The sequence below is a fragment of the Amblyomma americanum genome, chromosome 1, assembly GCF_052857255.1.
Source record: "Amblyomma americanum isolate KBUSLIRL-KWMA chromosome 1, ASM5285725v1, whole genome shotgun sequence".
NCBI lineage: Eukaryota > Metazoa > Arthropoda > Arachnida > Ixodida > Ixodidae > Amblyomma > Amblyomma americanum.
This window is the reverse complement of record NC_135497.1, coordinates 350,372,602-350,397,577: the sequence shown is the minus strand read 5'-3', so window position 1 is coordinate 350,397,577 and position 24,976 is coordinate 350,372,602. Positions and strand designations below refer to the sequence as shown.

The 24,976-nt window shown below is 49.0% G+C and overlaps 1 protein-coding gene across 1 annotated transcript; it reads left to right on the top strand.

Moving 5' to 3' along the window:
• Positions 1-14,145: 14,145 nt before the first annotated feature.
• Positions 14,146-23,808, top strand: LOC144100315 (uncharacterized). The gene is made up of 3 exons (XM_077633300.1): positions 14,146-14,599; positions 17,254-17,478; positions 23,662-23,808. The coding sequence occupies exons 1-3, from the start codon at positions 14,213-14,215 to the stop codon at positions 23,686-23,688; spliced, it is 639 nt and encodes a 212-aa protein (XP_077489426.1). The 5' UTR covers positions 14,146-14,212; the 3' UTR covers positions 23,689-23,808.
• The last annotated feature ends 1,168 nt before the right edge of the window (positions 23,809-24,976 follow it).

The window sequence follows — 24,976 nt, the reverse complement described above, 5'->3', positions numbered from 1 at the left end:
AGGTATGCAGAGAAGTCAAACGTGAAATTGTCACGAGCCTTCTTTCAAGTGTAGAAGTAGATCAGTGCTATTTCACATGTGCCGCCTGGCTGCTGACAGCTCCTGTCTCAAATTCACCTACAGGCTTTCCGCTGCTCTAGTGGTCGAGTTGGGCCGGTATATCGCGCTACAAAGGATCCTGCGCAGTTTGGACAATGCTGCGCGACGTTACCCCTTACCATGAGGGCTTCAGCACCAAATAAAAAGACTGCTTCGCAGCACGCCCATGTCGGTGCCCTCCTCAGCGCGCGCCGATGGCTCTCTGTCGATGACATCACTAAAGCAGTGCAGTCACAGATAACACACTCAAAGGAGGGTATTATCTCTGCAATCCACAAGTCGTCGCAGCGAAGTCATTGAATACGCGAGGCATCTGCGCCAAATTCAATATCGCCTGCCTTTTGCACGCCGTCTAGATGATTATAAATCCGCAGAGCTCGCGTTCATAGACAGCAAATTGAGCACACTGTAGTGATGCGTCTATCTACGCCATTGGCTACGATATACATTAAACGCATGGGCGGTTTCCGACATCACAAGCCTTTTGGAGGGTCCGCGGAACACCTTGCCCTGCAATATCTGACCCGGAGTAGTACTCAGGCAAGACGATCGGGCATGTGCGGTATAGGATGGACACTTTCGCACGGTCCTCCTCGCCTGCCCTTCATTTCAATCTTTTTTTTGCTTTCTTGAGTCGTGTGTGCTTCATTGGCTTTTAGGCTAGCTTTAGGCTGATTTTTTTTTTTGCGCAGCTTTATTCATACTCTGGCCAAAGGATCTACTACGAAGAAGTGGGCTCCTTTATAATGAAAAATTCGCGCTGCTAGCCACGCCTCGAGAATTAGGTTCAATTTGCCTCAGTGGCACCCTAAAGCATCGCAAATATCAGTAACGAGTCGAAAAATACGGTTAGAACATGAGAAGGGTCTCTCGAGATGGTGTTTTAAAATCGAGTTTTATGGTCGTTGGAATTTAATACCTTAGAAATTTTCGCCGAACGAAAAAATTTTTTAAGAAGACGTTCCGGTGCTCTCGGTGTACTGAGAATGTAGGTAATTAAGTCTGTTCATATGCATGCTGAAGCAGGCAGGGGCCGTTAGCAGTAGGTAAATGCCTGGAACACAACTATTACAGAAGAACTGACATGACCCGCGATGGCATACCTGGCAAGGTTGGAGTTTGAGCTCATCACTGATCAAATCGCGAATGGAGGAAATGGTGAGAGTGGCCTAAAGTCCTTCAAGAGAGAATATGAAATGCGAAGCGAAAATTACTGCCACATAAATTTGTAGGCTTTACCAAATTGCCCCATATGAGATTTCATTGGAGAAACGGATTTAAATCTTTGAACGCATCAGTCGATCAGAGGCAGTCACTTCTACGAGCGCTAAACACCAGAGATTTGTAGCACTGAACCAAATCTTAAGCTTTCGACAGGCGAGGATGAGAGTCTATCTCATTGTCGAGAGATTTGTAACACTGACGATACAAGCCGCACAGCATGACCTAGAGGTCAACGCTCTGGGCTGTACACTTTATTTGATAAAGGCTCCAGGCTCTAAATTCTGTTGCAATGATCAACAGCGCATTTACGAGATGCTGATGCCTGTTTAGACTTGAATGATCAGTCTTTTCTTGAGTGAACGTATTCAAAGTATTACGCGGAGGGAGCTGTATACCGTTTTAGGATTACAATTTTCTTTCATGTTTAAGACTGTTCACAAATTATCCTTCGCTGATGTAATCACTTCATTTACATAGTATCATACGAACCGAAAATGCCTCCAAATAAATAGCTTTTAAAAGCGAATGACTCCGTTTCCGTAGCTTGTCTTCGCAAATAAAGGGAACTATTCATGTCGCTATGCCTACAAGGAGTAGTCTCACGTAAGACCGCAAATGATTACAGTACACTCCGAAACAGAGGTGCAGGCCACCAAATTAAGCCTTGCCTAAATAGGGTACGTCGTGACATTCGAAGCCTGTTTTATCGTATATTTTTTTCTGCCCTCTTCTATCCTTAGATACTGACCTAAATATCATTAAGCTGACTATGCCGAAGCTCCTGATTCCTAATGTCAATTAGCTTCTCTTTGAGCCCGCCTTATTTGCTCTCATTTCCGATCGATATTGCAACGGATAGAAGAAGAGATGAATGAAGACTCTTGGAGGCGCGCGTGCTCTGGGATTCGGTGCTCTGTGCCTGGTGCTCTGTGCGGGCCGCCTTGTGCTCTTGACCTGTGTGCTGTGCCCGGGCGTTCTAGCGTCGTTCCCGCCTGGACCACGTAACATCTTTGGTGGAGGTGCGGATTTTACGCTACGCACAACACGCAGCTTCGTAGTACTCGTCAGGCCGGGACTACCACCATGGCTCCACCCGGCCGGTCAAGGAGCCCCACTACCCCCACTACCCCTCCTTTCGTCATCATGGCTCCACCTCGCGACCCCGGCACGTTTTCCGGCACAGATGGCTCCGACGTCGAAGACTGGATTAACCTTTACGAGCGTGTCAGCAACTACAACAGGTGGGACCCTACGCTAATGCTCGCGAACGTCATCTTTTACCTCAATGGCACGGCGCGCGTATGGTACGAGACCCACGAGCAAGAGCTAACAAGTTGGGACACCTTTAAGGAAAAGTTGAAGACGCTATTCGGTAGACCTGATGACCGCCAGCTCGCCGCCAAGAAACAGCTGGCTACTCGAGCACAGTCTTCTACCGAGAGCTACGTGGCCTACATCCAGGACATCTTGGCGCTTTGTCACAAGGTCGACGCCGCAATGAGTGAGACCGATAAAGTGGGCCACGTGCTCAAAGGCATTGCCGACGATGCGTTCCACTTGCTTGTTTGCAAAGACTGTACCTCAATTGACTCCATCATAAACGAGTGCCGTCGATTTGAGCAAGTCAAAGGCCGCCGCATTTCGCCGTCGTTTTCTCGCCTTCCCTACACGGCCGCGACATCTTCCTGTGAGGACCACCGATCACCATCCCGCACGCCCTCGGACGCCCCTGCCGTCACCGATTCAGTCACCCGGATCGTCCGACGTGAACTGGAGGCCCTCGCACCTGTGATATCCCCGCCCTCCGTCCCTGATACAACCCTGCCCGCTGTGTCGCTGATTCAGGCCGTCGTGCGGCAGGAACTCGCTCATCTGAACCTCGCTCCAGCAGTGTGCGCCATCAGAAGCCCGGACACCCCCCAGCCCCCTCCTTGTGCTTTTCGTCGCACCTATTATTCTCTGCCCCGTTCCCGCAATCCTAATGACTGGCGCACGGCGGACGACCGTCCCATTTGCTTCCGGTGCTCTCGCATTGGCCACATCGCCCGTCATTGCCGTAGTCCATGGTCTTCAACGCCCCGCAACGTCTTCCCCTCCTTCTACAGTCCCGCCTCATCCCACAACTTCTCGACCCGTGCCCCGTCCGAACCGTCTGCACCAGCCGTACCCCCTCCACGCCGATTCTCCCGCTCTCCGTCCCCGCAGGGCCGCCGCTCTCGTTCCCCCCAGTCGCCTTCTCGCAGCCGCTCCCAATTGGAAAACTAAGTGATGCAGCTCCCGGAGGTGACGCTGCATCAACGACCTGGACTACAAATCCTCTCTCGACCACTCGACCTAACCTTCTGAACGTCACTATCGACCGTGTTCCTGTGCGCGCCCTGATTGACACCGGTGCTCATGTATCAGTGATGAGTGCTGCCCTCCGCCGTCGCCTCCGCAAAGTCCTAACGCCTGCAACGTCCCGTGTGTGTGTCGCGGATGGTGGCACGCCTGCTGTGGACGGTATGTGTACCGCGCGCGTTACTATTGCCGGCCAGAGTATACCAGTTCAGTTCACCGTGCTGAACACCTGTGCCCATGACCTTATCCTCGGCTTAGATTTTTTGACTGACCATTCCGCCCTCATTGACTGCTCGGAGGGTGTTCTACACCTCGCCCTTCCAATGCTGGATTCAGACCCACTTGATGTATCACTGCGACTATTTAGTACCGCATATGCTCGCCTGTCATCCCGAACCGCCTCTTTTGTTCCATTGACCCCATCTCACCCAGTTCCCGATGGCGACTATCTCGTCACTCCCAATCTTGACCTCCTCCTGACCCGTTACGTTGCCCTACCTCATACCATTGCCACCGTCCAAGCCAACGTCCTCTCTCTGCCTTTCCTCAACTTCGGCCTCACTTCTCAAGTGCTACCGTCCGGCATATGCGTCGCTACGCTATCCCCTCTCGCTCCTTGCCACGTGGCTACGTTGCCCGCTACCCCAGTTCCAGAAACCGCCGCACCGCGCCGGCAGTCTCTTCTGTCGACCGACACCTTCACAACCATGATGGCTACCGACCTCCATCCCGATCAAACTGCCAAGCTTCGTGCCCTTCTCGAATCTTTTTCGGATATTTTTGACGTGAACAACACCGCGCTGGGTCAAACTCTCGCCGTCAGGCACCGCATTGAAACAGGCGATGCCCCTCCCATCCGCCGCCGCCCTTACCGGGTCTCTCACGCCGAGCGTCAAGTAATCAATGCGGAAGTTACTAAAATGCTAGAAAAAAAACATTATCGAACCCTCACACAGTCCCTGGGCCTCACCCGTCGTCCTTGTCAGGAAAAAGGATGGCTCATGGCGTTTTTGCATTGATTATCGCCACCTGAATAAGATCACTAAAAAGGACGTGTACCCCCTGCCGCGTATCGATGACGCGCTTGACTGCCTCCATGGTGCCAAATACTTCTCGTCCATAGATCTTCGCTCCGGCTACTGGCAAATTGCTGTAGATGAACAGGACCGTGAGAAAACCGCTTTTGTGACTCCTGATGGCCTTTATCAATTCAAAGTTATGCCTTTCGGATTATGCAATGCACCAGCCACATTTGAACGCATGATGGATGCTCTTTTGCAAGGCTTTAAGTGGTCCACCTGCCTGTGCTATCTCGACGACGTCATTGTCTTTTCGCCCTCGTTTTCCTCTCACCTCACTGACCTTTCTCAGATCCTTTCCCTCTTTCGTCATGCTGGCCTGCAGCTCAACTCGTCTAAGTGCCGTTTCGCGCGCCGTCAACTCGCCATCTTGGGTCATGTCGTCGACGACACGGGGGTGCACCCTGACCCTGATAAGATCCGAGCCGTTAAAGACTTTCCTCAGCCACGTTCTTGTAACGACGTCCGCAGCTTCTTAGGGCTGTGCTCCTACTTTCGTCGATTTGTTGAAGGCTTCGCCGACATCGCCCGCCCCCTCACCGACCTCCTGAAAAAGGAAGCCACCTTCATCTGGGGACCCGACCAAGCACACGCGTTTTCCACCTTGATATTGAAGCTTACTACCACGCCAGTTCTGGCCCACTTCGATGTGACAGCTCCCACTGAAGTCCGCACAGATGCCAGCGGCTATGGCATCGGCGCTATTCTCTCTCAGAGGCAATCCGAACAGCACCGTGTCATCGCCTACGCCAGCCGCCTCCTCTCCGCCCGGGAGCGCAATTACTCAATTACCGAACGTGAGTGCTTAGCCCTTGTCTGGGCGGTTGGGAAATTCCGCCCATATTTGTACGGCCGCCCGTTTACGGTTGTCACCGACCACCATGCGCTCTGTTGGCTCTCATCACTGAAAGATCCTACTGGCCGCCTAGGTCGCTGGGCTTTACACCTCCAAGACTACGACTATACCGTGGTATATAAGTCCGGTAGGCTACACACTGATGCTGACTGCCTCTGCCGATATCCCGTTGACTCGTCTGATCATTCTGGCAGTGACACCGCCGCTGACCTCTTCTCGCTCTCTGCTCTTACTCACCTTGGCGATGAGCAGCGACGAGATATCGAGCTCCGCTCTATAATTTCCCGCCTCAGAACCTCTCCATCTCACCCTGCCCTGCGCCGGTTTGTACTTCATCATGACACACTCTACCGCAGAAGCCTGAACCCGGCCGGCCCAGACCTACTGCTCGTTGTCCCGAAGCATCTGCGCAACGACGTCCTGCACGAGCTCCATGACCTCCCCACTGCTGGACATCTGGGTGTCTCGCGCACTTACGCCCGCGTGCGTCGTCGCTTCTTTTGGCCCCGTCTCTACCAGTCCGTCCGCCGCTATGTTCGTGCCTGCGACCAGTGCCAGCGCCGGAAACGTCCAGCTACGCTCTCCGCGGGTTTGCTCCAGCCTGTTGATGTGCCCCCTGAACCATTCTATCGTGTTGGCTTGGATCTTTTGGGCCCGTTTCCGGAGTCCACCTCTGGAAACAAATGGATTGCCGTTGCGACAGATTATGCTACTCGCTATGCCATCACGCGGGCCCTCCCCACCAGTACTGCTACCGACGTGGCCGATTTTCTCCTCTACGACCTCATCCTCCGTCATGGTGCCCCCCGCCAACTTCTCACCGACCGCGGCCGTTGCTTTCTCTCTAAAGTTGTCGACGACATTCTCCGTTCCTGCTCAACAAAACATAAGCTGACAACCGCCTATCATCCCCAAACCAACGGTCTTACAGAGCGCCTCAACCGCACTCTCACGGATATGCTCGCCATGTACGTTTCCCCGGACCATCGGGACTGGGACAATGCCCTTCCATACGTGACCTTCGCTTACAATTCTTCTCGCCATGACACTGCCGGTTACTCCCCGTTCTATCTGTTGTACGGTCGTGAACCCCAATTACCTTTGGACACGCTGCTTCCGACATCTCCTTCCCCGCCTTCTGAATATGCCCATGACGCTATTGCCCGCGCCGACCACGCCCGCCAGCTGGCTCGCTCCCGCCTACAAGCCTCGCACGTTTCACAGCAGGACTACTACGACCGCCGCCACCACATGGTAACTTTTTCCCCTGGAGCCCTCGTCTTGCTTTGGTCGCCCACACGCCGTGTCGGGCTTTGCGAAAAACTAATGTCCCGCTATGTTGGCCCATACCGTGTGCTCCGCCAGGTCACCGCCGTCACCTACGAGATTGCCCCGGCCTTTCCGGAGACCACCTCCGGTGCATCTCAGAGTGACGTTGTCCACGTCTCTCGCCTCAAGCCCTACGTGTCGCAATCCCTTGCCCCGCCCTAATTTCCACCGAGACGGTGTTTTTTTGCGACCGGGGGCCATGCAACGGATAGAAGAAGAGATGAATGAAGACTCTTGGAGGCGCGCGTGCTCTGGGATTCGGTGCTCTGTGCCTGGTGCTCTGTGCGGGCCGCCTTGTGCTCTTGACCTGTGTGCTGTGCCCGGGCGTTCTAGCGTCGTTCCCGCCTGGACCACGTAACAATATCAAGGTGTGTAACGTTTGTTGACTGGCCCACCATATCTGTTGCCGGCACTTTTCCTGCTCTCCGTGGGCTAAACACGGGATTTGTTATTTTATCCTTCACGTGCACGTTGAGGCTGATGAAACTAATATTGCCTGTTTCTGTAGACGGGACTCCTGTTATTGGCAAAAGTTCTCTTATCATGTAGGTGGAGTGCCAAAATTCAGCAATGTTCGCGATTTGTTTGTTTCTGAAATAATAAGAGCCAAAAACTGTTTAGGAACTGCTTCCACTAGAAAATATTCCGTTTCCGCAAAATTTATTTCGATTTCTGCAGTGCACTCTAAAAAAAGGTGTAAGAAATTTGTAAGAAAGGGGTAACTTCAAATTTTACCCCTTCTCATCAGGGATGGAATAAATTTGCACCCTTGAAATAAATGCTGCTGGACGTTTGGTCTGTTTCGTGAAATTAGCACCTTTTTTATCACTTTTTGTAAGTGTTGAGAACTGTGTTTCTTTTTTATACCAAATAATAAGGAAAAATGTTTCCTGGAATTTCTCCTAGAGGGCACTTTGGGTTTTGTGACTGAAATGTTGGAGGCCAAAGCAATACTACGGCATTGCTCGCACTTGCGCAATATCTCTATGCCAACGGGTTCTTTATACTTAAAAACGCCGTTTTCTTTTTTCATAAGAAGTAAACTCTGAACCGCGGCAGTTATAGTTGATCAAAAAGACATCTTTTTTCAATGTGGAAGTTAAAGCAAGATGCCTTATAATAGGAAAAGCTTTTAATAGTAGCTTTGCTGTTTATATCCTTCCATAGTTGCTCATTATAACTTAGCACTCTAGCTGTAACTTTCCCTTTAGCAGCAAAACTGAAACAATGACGATGAATCTTTTTTTATGTTGCAATGCTCAAAGCCGCGGCCAGAAGATATACATGTGTGTGAGCTCAGGATTGATTTCCGCAACCTTCGTTTTTTAAACTTGCACGGATCAAGGTTTCTTTTCTGTATTTCTTCATTTCTCAAATACGAGGTGGCACATTATTTTATTTACAGCTTTAAGATGGTACCGTGACCAACGTTGTTTGTATAGCATGTCGGATGAGGGCAGTTGCATGAACGCGTCCTTGAAGCAACTTGTTCTTAAGCGATGAGCACTCTCAGCGATGTAAAGCTGGAGCCTCGCGGTAGTACGCGGGACGCGTTTTTACTCCAACGTAAAGGCGCGCGCACATTAGGCGGAAAACGCGCAACGCAGAACGTTTTCCGCGCGCCACTTCCCGCACAAGCCGGTTTTTCTCCCGCAGGCAGCCTGCTGTGCCGTCCCGCAGCGCGATGAATCCGGTAGCTATTTTTCCCGTGCCGCTGACGAGAACACCCAATGGGCGCCGACCGTGAACCGTGACGTCGGTCCCAGTTCAGTGACCCCGTCGGCGGAGGCGGAGACTGCGCGCGTCTGGCGGGCCGGGCACTCGGCGGCTGCTTTGCTGGCATGAACATGCGACTTGATACAGTGCAGAATAGTATAGTGAAGTATAAGTACGTTTACCGTAGCCAACAGCTCATCGTTCGAACCAGCCATCCTCGTGACAAAAAGGGCGACGGGAAGAGAGCTAGCAGACGGTCAAGACGACGACGCGAGAAAAGGGCGCGCTTTCCAGTCTTCTCTGGAGTCACGCGACTATCCCCTCCTCTTTCTGCTCGTTCGGGTCCTCCCTCAACGCCTCCTCCCTCTACCTTCCAAGACAACCGTAGCGAGAAAACGCGCGCCGTGTGAGCGTCATTTCGAGGAGCTGCGACGCAGCGTCGATGTTGACGCTGGGCCGCTGCGGGAAGTTTCCGCTAGTGTGATTGCGCCTTAACGCGCCCGCGCGGCATGGCGACGTCACGTTGGCCACAGAGAGACCCTCTACATTCAAACGCCGCTTGACCGCCGACGGGATCGGCGGGTTCGTCGCACCCCGACCAAACCAGCGGCAATTTGGAGCGTGTTTCGATTTCGCTCCGAGCGCGTCAGCCTTTGCCGGCCCGACCAGACCGGTTCCGCCTCTCGTCGCGGCGACGTTTTCCCGCTTTCCAAAACTGCTGGGAATCGTCTAGAGTTCAGGTTTACACAGATTAAGGTGCATACCCCTCTCCATTTCTGAAAAGATTACAATGGAGGGCGACTGACTGATCACGCTAACCTCGGTTGTGTGTAGGGAATGAAGAGAAAACCAGTCTGTGAACGAGGGTGTTTGACGGAAAGCAACTTTCTGTAGTTCAGTTTTTCTAGAATTTTGAAGGTTGTAACCGATAATTCTCCTTCACAGATAGCCTTTAAATCTTCTACTCTGCCAACAGAGGGAAGGTGAGTCAATTGCCTTAACTTTTATTCTTCCTATAAAAGAAGAGAGAGTGACGCCCTTTATTCTCAGTGAACCTGAAGCCCCACAGGTTAACACCAACTTTCGAGATCGAGTGTAAAGGGCGGTTCACATCAAGCGATTCGGCGAATAGAGCGAACAAAGGCGCGGGGCTGCGATGCGTTTCGCGAGCTTTCGTTTCACAGGAGTCGCCGCTGCGGGTTTTGCACCGCTGTGAAAACCAATGTTGCTGGCAAAAGATATGCGCTTGCAACCCATTTTGGTGGCCTGCAAACAAAAAAACATACTATATAAGTAGCACCATTTTGTCGTTTACTTCCACCGTTTATTTAAATAAATATAAATCTTGCGTTTTAAGCATTCAACACAACTTTATATAATTTTTTTTAAACAAAAGCATACAGACACAAACACTCGTCTATGCCAATGCTTTCTTGCACTAGGCTTCTACTAGTCATGTGGCAACACCGGGCTGGCATTGGTTGATATGCGGTGCTGCCGCGTCGCCGTCGCGAAAATTTCCAGCTTGCCCGAACCTCGCCGCTCCAGCCGCTGTAGCTTCCTCCGCGAGAGGGTGCATGAGCCACGGCCGTGGGATTAGCGAGCGGTTCGTTTCATGTGAAACAGGATTAAAGGGCAGTTCCCGGAGGGTACTACGGTGAACCATTGTACCTGCTTCGATCTGTTCCTCGTGTTCGCAGCCATGCTCTGCACACAGACGGAGACAGATCGAGTATTTACTGCGGATAAGCTAGAGACCAGTGCTGGTACTGGAGAACTTGGCTCCTTATAGTGAGTAGAAATTTTGGATTCACTGGAACTTTTGGCTATTCATTGTGTCCTTTCAACAACTTCCCTCTCATGCAGATAAAAAGCGTCTTTTTCTTCCTTTTCGAAGAAGAATGAGGAAATGTGAACAACGGTTATCGTTTGAAAAAAACATGTGCTATATTCCAGAGGGTGCTACTATTCTGCAAGTTGTCCAGTGACCACTTGCGGATACCAGTATGTCATCTCTATCGGAAAGCTTGTTTCCTAACGAAACAGTCCCGAACGCAAAGGACACACTCACTTTATTCTTGAGAAGGAAAACTCTAGATGGGTCGCGCGCTGTCTGCAGGAGAGGCTAGGCAGGGAGAGAAAAACGTCTTCGTCGCCGTTCCGTGGTGAGTAGGTTGTTCATTGTTCCGGCTGCAGGTGCAGAGGGATGAACGGAGGAAGATAGAGCGCCAGAAGTAAAAGCGCAGGCGTGATCAATTTTAGCGCCAGCTACAAAAAGCAGTCAAGCCAGCAATATGGCGGTACGTGGAAAAGTGTTTAGCAAGAAGGAAAAGAGAAAGAAGGCCTTTAGAATGAGAAACAAAAATCATGAACGAGAAGTGCACCCTTGCATGCTTCTGAAAAACACCTCTCTTATTGCCAACATGCTGACTTGAAATGTCCTTGGAATGCAGCCCTTTTGAAATTTGCTGGTTTTATGAAAGCTCCCCTCCCGATGTTTTCCCACTGTACTCCTTTCTGGGGGTAACATACGAGTTAGTACCTGCTTACTGGCTTTGTCCTGTGTCTCGCTGCATGATTCATTAGCTTCCAGCTCCAACATCCGTAGTATTCTTCAGAATATAGTTTTCACCAACGTCCTAGAGGCCGCCACCTCTAGGGCTAGATTACGGTAGTGAAAGGCAATACGTTTTCCGTAATCCGCTTATCGCCAACCTTTTTCCGCGTATGCAGCGGAAGGTAGCCTGTGCGACCAAAAATGACTCCCTTGATGTCACGGTTTCTTAGAAAAAATAAAATGAGGCTCTTTTTTCACATGTAATTAACTGCTTTTCATCTTATTAACTCCTGCATTCTTGCAACGATTATTTCTACTAATATTGAAGCATTTTTCCTTGCTTTTCATATTCTCGTCAAAGTTTATGTCAGTGGAAACCTCTTTTCAAGGGACTACTCACCGGAGCGTCACGAACACATTAAGACGCTGTTCAAGCGTATCAAAACGTAGTTCAACAGAGCTGACCCTCGTTGCAGAAACTGCTTGATCTTAATAAAAGGTGTGAACACAAATTAAAAGAACATCGACGAGACGGAATTTTTTTCGTTGCTGTCCATAGCTTTTGCGAGATGCCTTCAGGGCGATGGATTTGGGTAAGAGGAGGAGATAGAGTTCAATCGTGGCAGTTTGAGTAGCCTCCCATTTTCTGAGGACATAACTCAGGGCCTGGGGAGGAATGGCCCATGGTTGAAAGCCTGTATAAGCACTCAACACTGAGGGCTAGGAGCAAAACTAGTTGAGAATAAATTTTATTATCAACTGGCCTTGAATTGCAGAATAGTTGTCACGGAATACACGACCGCAGGGCCGGACCAAAGGCGTGAAATCGCTAGGAGAGTATGAATGAGGGAGCGGGAGAGCGCTGACAGGCACTTTAAGGTTATGCCCAGACCTCAAAACAAATCTCCAAAATCGATCAGAAACTTCGGCATTAACGAAGAGGCTTCAAATTAAATTGTGGAAAACAAAGATGTTTCTTTAAGTGTTTTAAATGACGCGTTAACATGGACACCATTACCAGTCATACGGTATCCTCTGTGCATACTTACAGTTTCTGCACAATGGCATGCAGCTACTTAGAACAACCACGCATTTTTTTTTTACCATAGCTGCGTTGAACCTTCACTCTGAGAACGCTTTGTGGTTCGTCCCGTGTAATATTGGTGCACTCTTCTGAAGCCCGCGGGTGCGTTTTGTAACTGCGTAAAATTTCGGGCAGAGTTTTTTGCATTTAACACAGCGTTTTAAACACCAGTTTTCGAATCCTCACACACATTCTTGCTGGGAGATAAGAAGTAATTTTGTACACTACATTTTTTCGGCATGGCACACAACAGAAATCATGGTTCTTCTCACAATCGGCAGGTGGCGGTCTTTCACAGATGATTTTCTTGCAAAGATGCTGCCATTTGTTAGGAGCGGAAAAGCGACTCGTACACCGGATTTCCACCCGCCGCGGAGGCACAGTGGTTAGGGCGCTCGACAACTGATCAGGAGTTCCCGGGTTTGTACCCGACCGCGGCGACTGCGTTTTTATGGAGAAAAAACGCTAAGGCGCCCGTGTGTTGTGCGATGTCTGTGCATGTTAAAGATCCCCAGGTGGTCGGAATTATTCCGGAGCCCTCCACTACGGCACCTCTTCTTTCTTCTTTCACTCCCTCCTTTATCCCTTCCCTTACGGCGCGGTTCAGGTGTCCAACGATATATGAGACAGATACTGCGCCATTTCCTTTCCCCAAAAACCAATTATTATTACACCGGCTTTCCCGGCTATCTTTTTCACGTTGTGCGATACCTTACGTACATAAGGTATTACCGCAAAAACTGTACATTTTCCTGCGAAATATACCGACTATCCCAGACTAATACTCTTTTGCAGTACAGACATTGATCGACTCATTGCAAACCGCCCACCGGAATGAAACAGCGGCAAAGAAAAAACTATGTAAGTCTTTCACAGAAGCTTTGCAGTTGGTGAAAAATTCATCCGGGCCCTTAAATCGAACTCGGGACCACGGACTATGTGAAGCAATCGGACTTGAAAGTACGCTAATTGGGACGGCTAGCAAATGTTAGAAGCGGGAACGATGTTAGACCTTAGTCAAAAGTGTTTAGGTTAAACCCCCAATGTGACCAGTGCAAGTGCATAGGCTGGCAGCCTTGGAAGAAGCGCGTGCATGTCGCCATTTTCCTCTTGGACATGCAAGAAAAGGATGTTGCGAACAAGCGTCGTACTCGCACCGCAGATCGCAGACGGATATTGCGAGCTACGGATTACGATGTTGTACGACGACTCGCTATTATCACTGAATTTCGCAATTTACGCAATAAGAGGTAAAAAATTCTGTTTTTGTGCCCGTCTAGAGCAGCGTAGCCAACCATGATATGACACTAGGCTGACCACCCGCCATTCTCTGACTTCCAGCACTGACCGCTCTGTACGCGCTTGTGGTTCAATGTGCGTGGCCTCTACTTTGTGCGAACAACGAGCACTATCTTATTATAAGTTATTTTAGCGTTGTTCTCTCTTACTTTGCAATCAAATCAGGATTTATTTTTTCTCCTTAGGGAACCATCTACCTTCACACCAATCCGAGAAACCTCGAGGACACGACAACAAGAACATTCTTCTAACGACAACAATAAGGCTCCAAAGTCTACGATTTGTACGCATATCAGCTTCCGGGAGAGCTTTTTGAGGTGTTATTGCTACCTGCTCGATAGCAACTTCATAAAATAGGCAGGCTTTCTAGTTTAGAGAGCCTCTAAAAATGCCTTCTCTGTTTTACACTATATTCTCGACCGTAGGCGCGTCTCTTTCTTAGCAATTCGCTCGTTTGAGCGCCGCTAATTCCTGGCAGAGCTGCACCTTGCGCAAAGCGCCACGAAGAAGAGAAGGCAGTACAGCAAGCACAAGCGCTCGAGCGCACGAGTTGCGCCTTCCTCATTCAGTATTCGACGATTCGCACGTAGGCACCACACCTAGCGTTCCTTTTTGCGCGACACGTAGCCATGCACAGTGCCTCTCTGAAGTCAGCTCCGCCTGGTCCTTCAGACGGATCGTCGCCTTCTTCGCCGCGCCTCTCGTCTCCTCCGTGTTGTCGTGGCGCCGCCGAGCGAGGACTGGGCTCCTGCCCCGGGGACTGCGGTCGCAACATGGACTCTGCAAAGTGGTCACCTGGGCGGCCACCGCTCTCCGAGCTCTACCGCGGCCTAGCCGTCTCGGGCGGACCCTGCGGCAGCAAACGCGGTGGACAGGCAGGTGATGCCGGCCACTGCTCTCGAGCTCCACGTCGATGTCCACGGCGGCTGCATGTCCGGGAGAGCGCCCAGCCTGTCAGAGCCGTGAGCCGTCCACCCATACACCACCGCGGTACTTTCACATCGAAGGGTACTCCGGTGAGTAATAAAGCGGAAGCTTTACTACTGCCTTCTGTAGTTTGTTCGGCTTTTGTTTCATATGGCATTGAACCGAGGAGCGGGAGAGGAGGGTTAGAGTGTGCCGCTGCCTCCGAGCTGTTTCACGTGACCGCCATGACATCACTGCGCTCTAGCTGCGCGTGCAGCCGTCGTCACCGCGCTCTTGTACCAACGCTTGAATCATAGCCTTGCAATCGATACAGACTCTTCGCTTAGCAAAGAAAGGCGCACACCTGCCACCTGGCTCAGTGGACACCTCAGTCGCGCTTTAAGCTACGTGGCGATAGTGAGAGATGCGCGCTGCATGCGTTGACACTGCTGTCCTTTATTTCCGCTGCCCCAGCTCAGGTGCTTCGATCATCGATCATCGATGGTGCATCGATGGCAGATGCCGGGGTTAGCAAAAATCTTTTCCTTCCTTTTTACTATCATATTAAATAAAACCACTACCACCACCATTGATAATGTTGTAGCAGAAAGGCGGAAGTTAAGCTGTAGGATGTCGGCGTTCATTGTGTTCATTGGCGAAGGCGTTGACAGCGATATAGACTGCGGTGATTTTGAGGAAAGGAAGAGCGCGTAACTGGCTCCCTGGGTCAGTGGACACCTCAATTGCGCTATGATGTACGTGGCCGTGGTAAGAGAGAGATGTGGCCTGCGTTCATTAGCAGTGACAACAATGTGGCAGACGCGCGGCACTGCAGCAATAGGCCACAGCGTTCATTGAGTGGTCAACATCTCGCGAAAACCCATTAATTTACCTTTTAGCTGCCGGAGCACCCGTTGCCTATCCAGTATCCGGAACGCAGACTAAGTTACAAATGCCAAGCCGCGTCTAGTTGCCCGATACACCATAGCTTTCGCTGTCTAACCAGGTTCAACAGTAATTAAAACGCTGCTAGTTTTGATGGGAAGAAACCAGCATCGAAAATCACTCGCTTTCTTCTGATATTTTGGTGACATTATTTCAAGGTTCAAACTTAGAAGTGCAGTCATTTAGTGGGTGGTCTGCGAGGTACTTGAAATAGTTCTGAGACGTTAGAAAAATGAAGTTTTGTTGTAATGGCTCCGGTTCTACAATATCCGTGTAACAAAATATAATGCGTGGTGATGCAATGCGGTGCGACAAATTTGCTCTAGAAGCATTGATTTAACATTTAGTTTTCCCCTTTCGCTTTTATATTGATCGCGTCCCATACCATCTTTAAATTAGCTTCGTCGTGGCATTTTGTTGTGATGCGGCGTGTGCTTCTGGTGGGTCCTGGCATCTGAAGGGTGGAAATGGCTGGGAGAATTTCTGATGGGTTCTGATGGGCTCGCAGAAACTACACATCTTGGTATGGGGAACCAAATTCGCTGATCGACACGGAACAGCCAGTGCAACCAGATATATGGTGTTTCGTCCCTGAAACGCAAGGCTGTAGTACAGAAGATCCAGTTCAACGTACTGGAAGTTTGGCGGCAGTATTGTGGGCAGTGTTTTGAACGTTGAATTTCCGCTTGGGGGGTGTGCGTTGTCTGGCCTGCACTACTTCCCTCTGCTGGAGACAACTCAGGCACTCCTATTTGTGGTCTTCGCATCCCTCGGAATCCTTGCAGGCAGCGCTTGCGGCGCACTTTTGCAAATGCCTATCTTCCTGTGTCTATTCTAATAATATTATGGGTGATGCCGACATGCAACCCGATCAATAACCGATGGAGCCACCAGTTATGTTTTAAGGGGCTAGCGGGACAGTTGCAACAGGTTATGTACACATCTGAGAAGAGTCAGGTGCCGTTGATGTTTGTTGTGGAGAGAATTAAAGCCAGCGCTGCGCATGCCATCGGAGAACCAGACTAGGAATCTGTGTACCTGAAGAAAATTTTAAGCACCATTTTAAAGTGGCGGACGAAAAGAAATTTTATAGTGCCGACAACTCTGACGTTCTAAATTTTGAACATGAAAAACATGACATCGCTCAGAGGTGTCGCCTAGGACGAGTAATTTCGTGCAAAGACAGAGAGAATATGCTCCTATTAGTCTGGCAGAAGAAGAATGATGACAACGAAATCAGTCAGTTATAAATAAAGAAACGATAAGGGATAAGTGACAACCGTTAATAGCTCAACAGCAAAATAATGTGCAAAGCGATGTCTCTCAGGTGTGAACAAATATGGAATAGTGAATATGAAACTGCTTTGGGACATGTCAGCAAATTTTATTTCGCTTCGTTAGTTCCTGATTTAGAAGACAAATTTTATCAGTACGGGGTAGGTTTTCCTAATTTTTCTTGCGAGAGTGTTACACATGGGCACTCCGCTGCATATACTACGGCCAAAAGCACTTAATGATACCGCCGTTTGATCTACTCCCATCATTAAGGAGTCATGCCTAAGGAAATCTACCCAGTAGCGCAGTTAATAATACTGTACAACTATTAATCGTTATTCTTACCTATGTTATTCCAGTTTTAATGTTTTGTCCACCTGGACCTTCTTCTCAAATAAAATTGTGACTGCGTAGACCCTTCTTTTGGGCGCGTAATAAGTGACAAATCTTTTCTCAGCACGCGGCTGTCGGGTATACCGATATTGCTTTGCATTTCTCTTCGGAAATCCTTGAGTGGACTTCGCTATTAATGTGCCTGTTGCAGCCAACCGCCCAGGCTCGGCTCCCCGGCATACGTGGAGAGCGACGTCTGTTTTGGGCCACCCGCCTGTCCCCCTACGCGGAAGGCGTTGTCGGTTGGACGTGCACCGCCTCCGTCACCGCCGCCACTGCCAAGGTGCTGGCAGTGCTCCAGTGGGGAGATAGTGGCGGAAAGGGCCAGCGGGACTTGGCGCACGGTGATCTCGGCTGCTTTTCCCCGCCCACTTATGTAAGTGGCATCTCGCAGGCGCCTGCACACTTCTGATAACGACCTTAAACTTACAGCTGAAAAAATACGAGAGAACAAATGAGAACTCTTCCACTCATGCTGGTGGCCTATCAGCGCCAGTGGTTTCCTCACATTATGCTAAAAGTTGCAAAAGCGCCAGACCCATGTGCTACATTTTAACCAGGTTTGACTAGCCGGCTTCACCCCCACGTTGTGAACCGCAGTTTCGAGTATCTTATTCGACAGAATAGCCGACAGCGAAGACCCCGGGTTCTTTTTGCCTGCCTTTAAAGACCTAGATTCATTTTTCACAGTAGAATGTAGTTTGCTTAGGTATAAGCACTAAAGAAAAGCAAAACTCAAGTATATTTTGAACCTTTTGGTCTCAGTAGGATGAGGTTTGCTTGCTTCCTTGTCTCTAGTAGCCGGTGTTACTTGTACTTAGAACTACTTGTGGCTTTCTGGGGAGCGCTTCTCGCTTTTCTTCACAGCTGCCCATTTAGTATTACTGGCTGTCACTTTAGTAAGAATCTATGAGGGAGCAGGGCCAAAGAAAGTATGAAACATGTATTTCCTTCTCAAACCCACTGAAGCGCGGAAAGATTCAACAATGTGGAGCACATTTTTGTGTTCTGGTCGGTTATATTCTGTTGTAGGCTCTAGTCTATGCTGAATTATGTTTACGTTCAATCCAGAGTCACGTATGGGCCCTTAATCGTCTGTTAGAGTGTAGGTTCATTGTAGTGTCGTGCTTTACTACGCGAAAAGTGTGTAAATGACCAGAATCTCGTCGTTCGCGCTACATATCGAAATTTAAATATAGTATGCCGGGTATAATTAAGGGAAACATATCGCAAGACGGCGTTAGATTTTGGTGGATGACAGCCTCCGTCGTGTTTGCTGCAGCGGTATCAAGAATGAGCAGCTTTAGGAACTGTCGTCCACACGGATACCGTTTTTTAACATATGTGTGGAGAAGTCAGCAATCAACAGTTGACATCAACTGAGAGCTGTTGTCTCAAAAATTTAAGGTGAAGATAAAAAATTCTTCGTAACCATTGTGATTCGCGATTTTGCATTTCAGTTTCTTCGGAGGCCGATGAGATTGTCGAGTGGCATTGAGTATGTGCACTATCTTTGAAAAAGATAGAGGGACATGAACGGAAAGCAGCGAGGTGTACTAGGTGACGCCCAGTATACTACACTACATGCGGGAAGGGGCACAGAGCGAGAGATCGAAAGGGGAAAAGGGAAAGTGAGATCACTTTTTCACCTGTCCGTATTCAATTATTAACAGGAGACACAGAGACTGGAAGTTTCCAACCTTGAACTCAGTCCTGTGTATTTCAAGAACTTGAAATGCGCCTTCACAGCTGTTCTCTGCGATGAAGGTTTAGTCCAAGGGCAGAGGATTTAAGGGGCCGAGGATCAAAGCGCAGGAGCGTTCCAGCAAGGAGGACACGATCACGTTCAAACCGGGGACACTCACAAAGTCGGTGCTCAATTGTAATATCGTGCCAGTTGTTCTCACAGGCACGAAAGCCTGCCTTGCGATTAAGTAGGAGTAGGCATTTGTAAATGGCACTCCCAGCCTAAGGCGACACAAAAGTGTAGCATCGCTGCGGGAGAGGCCGGCAGGAGGATTTAGTTGAAGTATGCGGTCGAGGCAGAGCAAACGGCATGTATAGTTTGCGGCGGGAGACCATGACGCTGAAATCTCACTCCGGCCAAGCACTCTCAGATGTCACGCTGTGTCGGCTCTTGTCAGTGGTATCCGGAGAATGTTGGTACTGCCGTGGGCCAATGGAGCCCTAGCCTCAGCTGCGTCATTTCCTGACGATTCCACTTGTCCTGATAGCTACTGGTAGATGACGTCATGACCTTCTTCCAGTGCCTGGCGTTGAAGACGTCTCATCTCCGCTGTGGTTTTCTCGTGATCGCCATTGAGGAAAGCAGAATTGAGACATTGCAGACAGCTTTTGAATCGCAGAACACAGCTCATTTGTGGACTGTTTATGCACCGATGTACAGCGCAGCTATATGAAGAGTGGACCATTCAGACCCTGTTGATGTTGTCCAATAAGAAACTAGTTGGTTAATACTGGCCTGTTTTCTAGGAATGACCACGGCGCAAACTGAAATAGTAGATGAGACCGAGCGAGGTGTATGTACATGCGTGCGGTCATATTTGGCATGGAATAGGTAGTGTGTCAGCTGCTTAAGGATCGGAGTCGATAACTTCGTTTTCTTCGCTATCCTATGAATTGCAAGGCGCATACATGACTCCCCCGGACACCACACCGCAGTGGAAGGCCGTGCGTCCGGGATTAACTGTGACGAGATGGACAATTGGTGGGCTCCTATTACATTACAAAACGCTGCATATGGGCTCAGTACCGTAACTGAAACGAGATGACGTTGAGGAATCCTTGCTACTTTAAGTGCGTGTATCAGCAGGGTGTCAAATGTTATACGCGTCGAAAGTGGGTCGCCCTTGTCGATAGCAATAGTTGAACTGTTGGTAAGCTGCGATGGATACCCAGGCGTGTGCGAAGAGGCTGACCTTTACAGTCCAGAGGGCACGCAAATGTGTCTTGTGTGTGTTCAATAGCACGGCAGTATTATACCGCAAAAATCCCAAGAAAAGTGCTCCGTGCAGCTGCAGCATTGCCTGAACCGAAAAGCCCAATGATTTCACGGACAGAAATCTCAGTAGAGGATGGATAGAGATTCGCTCACACTGCAATGCGGGCTGCATGATAAACTCCTGTGCTGTCAATGATAACCCCTAAACAGCAATGAGAAGTACAATAGGCAATGGGTGGGCCGTCGATAGTTAGAGGATATTGAGTGATTCATTTGCGTGTATTTGCCACTCTATATAACGCGCGCTTCACGTCTGAAATGCTAAGACCATGCTCTCGGAGACAGCAGGAAGTTGTGGTTTCAACTCGCTGAAGTCTTGGTCGCACCTTCAGAAGCGTCAGAGTGGAGGCTGAGATGCAGACGTCATCGGTACACATAGAAATATGGACGGTATTTGGTAGGTTCTCTGGGAGTGATATAAGTGTCAGCTTAAACAATGTAGGGCTCAGACCTCCGCCCTGGGGCACGCCCTGGGGGGTGTAATGAACAGGTGTCGGAACAACTTCACACATAATAAAGATGGCCTTTTGGTCGAATACCTTTTGATCCACCTGAACACTCTGGCCACAAATTCAAACAGGCCATTGCACATCAAGAGTGGCTTAATGTGTCAGGTTATCGTAAGCACCTTTGACATGAAGAAAAACCTGCCAAGCACATGTGCTTCTGGCGTTTATTATGCTAATCTGGGGACAGAAGATCAGTGACGTTAGGCCAAAGATGTGTGCTCAATATCGGATTTCCGTAGTTTTAGTAGCGGTATCAGCCGACTGGATTTCCACTGGAGACCAGCAACACCGTTGGGCCATGAATGATTGTAAAGGTTGAGTACCTCTCGTCGCGCGTCGTTGCCAAGGTGACACAGCGCAGTATAGGTGATGCAATCAGGCCGAAATTGGGGTCAAAGACCCATTTCCCAAACATTACACCCTAATTGAGCCGAGCACCAGTTCAGGGGAAGGTTGTACTCATAGTATCACCGGTGGGCATCCAGCGCCACAGGGGTTCGAACCCCGCACCTCTCGCATGCGAGGCGGATGGCCAACCATTAGGCTACCGCTACGGTTCTTCCACCAAATAGAAAACGGGTGGATGTCCGGAGTCACTGGGGATCGAATCCGGCACCTCCTGAATTCGAGCCGGATGCTCTATCTCAAGGCCAAGGCTTCGGTTTGAAGTGGGCTTTTATCGCATAAGGCGGATTTTGGTTTGTTTTACGGCCTAACAAATAACTGGCCCATCAATGCAATGGTTTGTTCCACGACTCTTGCTCCAAGCATTTCAACTAGGAAGAGCCGAGCACTATGCGGGGGAAATCCTTGAGCCATTAGGAAACAGGTTGTCTCAGACGGCACTGGCAATCGAACCCCTCTGGCCCTGGTGAAGACAAACGGCCACTCACGGCTTAGCAAGGGTAGCGCTGAGTTCCTCAGCAGTAAAGATAACATCCATCGCTGATGTTCGTGATGCAGGAGGAACATACTGGCAACTCGAGGTTTTCATTGCACCCGCAATAATTCTGCAGAAACCAGTTGCTACATCAAACTGGCGATGGGCTTGGTGCGGCGCTAACGCGTAGAATGGGATTCGATGCTGTGGAAGCGTTCCAAGCCCCCGCACCATCTGCCAAAAGAGGTAGATAGTCTTTCGGGGATCCAGAGAGTAATAAGACTTCCAGCGCTTTTCTTCCGCCAGCCAGTGTATTTGTCCCTTGATTTTGCTCTACAGACATCGCGCCACTTTGAGGCCCCTTAAGCATCTGGCCCGTGTGTAGCGCCGTTCCACTCGGCGCTGAATAGCGCGTTTATGGTCTAATTCTCAAATTAATTGAGCATACTATTTTGTGAGGCTTATAGATAAACTGGGCTGCGGGAAAGAAATACTCGGCGCGATTTGTTTCTAATTATTAACTGCAATCTTTATTTACTCTGCACGCAGATTGTGGAATGAATTGAACGAGGTCGCGGCCTCTGTGGCTGTATTACTTCTCATTACAGAATTAGTCGATGTGAATTTTGGATCTGAACTCGCAGCTTTGCACTGAAATAGACTTTTGAATGCGGACAGTTTGAGTTGACAAATAGCAGTCAGGCTGATTACTACTAGCTACCTAAGGACCCTGTTTGGAGGCGTTTTAGCTAACAGTTTACGTGCTCAGGTTATGTACAACACCAGAAAAATGAGGATCTAAAATGAAATGAATATAATCGTACAATACTCTCCATTCGTTCCCCTTGCTCACACAGCTCAGTATACACGGTATCATACTGCACTATTGCGTGAGTATCCCAAATGCACATCGGCCCGAAAACAGCCTGAGTGCAAAAATTTGCAAAAACGCAAATCACTGCACAAGCATATCAATGTCATTATTTGTTCAAGCTTACAAAAATTTTAATATTCTTTGGGAAGCCCGCATAGAGCTGTGTATAAAGCTAATTACTAATATTGCATACTCTTCGGCAATACAGACGATAATCTGCACTATTCGCAAGAATGTGCCAACGAGAAGTACAGAAGGAGGAAGAAACTGCGGATCACATCAGCAGGAGCGATCACATCCTCGCTACAACCTCGCACTGATAAGCACTTATCAATAACGGGGCTTGCTGTATGCGGCTTAATTCAGTCACAGTTCTAACTGCATTTTTTTTTCTCACTTTAAACTCGAGTCGTGAGGCTCCTTGCATTTAATGCGTAGAAAGACGCAATCTTGAGTTGTAACTGGTGCCGACAATGGCGAAATGGCCCTGCTCGTATTCATCAAGAACTTGTACCATGAAGTACTAGCTCCAAGACCCGCTAAAACTATATCAGCTAGAATTTGCCGTTTTCGGATGATTCGTACAATGCCTCCGGTATCGATAATCTTAAACTCTAAAAGAAGGCTGTCTTTTGCAAAGTACTGCGCTGTCGACGAAAGAGTAATATAAAGTGCGTATCTAGTCTGAACACCAAATAGTCTTCACCAAATAAGAGAGACATTTAGCTGAAACATGATGAGAGAGCTAGACGTCGGATTTAGGTTTTAAAATAACGGACGACGCCACAAGCATCTCTGTCACGTGACTGTCTGCGTTTCCACGGGCCTTCGTGTCCTCTTGTCGCTGAGGATTTACGGGATCTGTAAGCAGTCTCTTTCCTACAAACACTGTAGTGTAGGGCTGCGCATAATTTCGATGCCCTTGGGTTGTTTAACATGCACTGACAATACACAGTTAATGAGCCTCTGGCACTTCGTCTCCATCGAATGCGACCACCGCGGCCGGAATTGAGCGCGCGTCATTCGGATCAGGAGCCGAGCACCATAACCAGTAAGCCACCACGGCAACGGGGGGCGTGTTTAAGGATGTGTATCAATGTGCTTCAGTCATCTCATCGCTGCAGTAATTATGGAGGCCAGAAACATTTTGGCAAGAAGCTGGAGCCATGAAACAACTGAAAGTTGTAAGCTGGGCTTCCAAGAAATATTTTGCAGTGGTTGTTTCCCTCCTTATTTCGTCTCATGCTATTTTATTTTTTTTATTTTTTACGCAGGTCGCTCCCGCTTCCGGGCCACCGTGAACCGCCTGTATGGTGAAGGCGGTACTTTGGAGCAATTTTTTTTTCTAAACGTTCTATTTTGTGTTAAAATTTGTGTTTTAATTGCAAATTAACCCTCATTAAAAGTGACGCATTTGCCTATCAGATGTCTCAAAAGACTATTAAATGGTAACATTACGGCATTTTGTAAACATGTAGAAAACATGTTTGAATCCCAATGCGCTCATGCATTTTGTTCGCTTTGTTGCTCTCAATCAAGCAGCAACAACATATGAAAATTTTCTGTGCTTATAACTGCTAAAAATGAGCTCAATTGCCTAAGCAATATTAGATTTGGCAAAATTTTCTTGATAGTACACGCCAAATTGCCAATTTAATAGTCGAAACACAAGAGAATGCCACACCCTTTTGTTGAAATTTAAAATCGTACAATGCTAAAATGTCGTCACTACAGACAGCAAATTAAACACACTGTAGCGCCGCCTATTTCTAGCCACTGGCAGTGACATTCGATAACGCCAAAAAGCTACTTTTCCACACAGCCTTCGGAATCAGTTCTAAGAAAGCAGTTTTAAAACAAGAAAAGGTATGCAGAGAAGTCAAACGTGAAATTGTCACGAGCCTTCTTTCAAGTGTAGAAGTAGATCAGTGCTATTTCACATGTGCCGCCTGGCTGCTGACAGCTCCTGTCTCAAATTCATCTACAGGCTTTCCGCTGCTCTAGTGGTCGAGTTGGGCCGGTATATCGCGCTACAAAGGATCCTGCGCAGTTTGGACAATGCTGCGCGACGTTACCCCTTACCATGAGGGCTTCAGCACCAAATAAAAAGACTGCTTCGCAGCACGCCCATGTCGGTGCCCTCGTCAGCGCGCGCCGATGGCTCTCTGTCGATCACATCACTAAAGCAGTGCAGTCACAGATAACACACTCAAAGGAGGGTATTATCTCTGCAATCCACAAGTCGTCGCAGCGAAGTCATTGAATACGCGAGGCATCTGCGCCAAATTCAATATCGCAAGCCTTTTGCACGCCGTCTAGATGATTATAAATCCGCAGAGCTCGCGTTCATAGACAGCAAATTGAGCACACTGTAGCGATGCGTCTATCTACGCCATTGGCTACGATATACATTAAACGAATGTGCGGTTTCCGACGTCACAAGCCTTTTGGAGGGTACGCGGAACACCTTGCCCTGCAATATCTGACCCGGAGTAGTACTCAGGCAAGACGATCGGGCATGTGCGGTATAGGATGGACACTTTCGCACGGTCCTCCTCGCCTGCCCTTTATTTCAATCTTTTTTTTGCT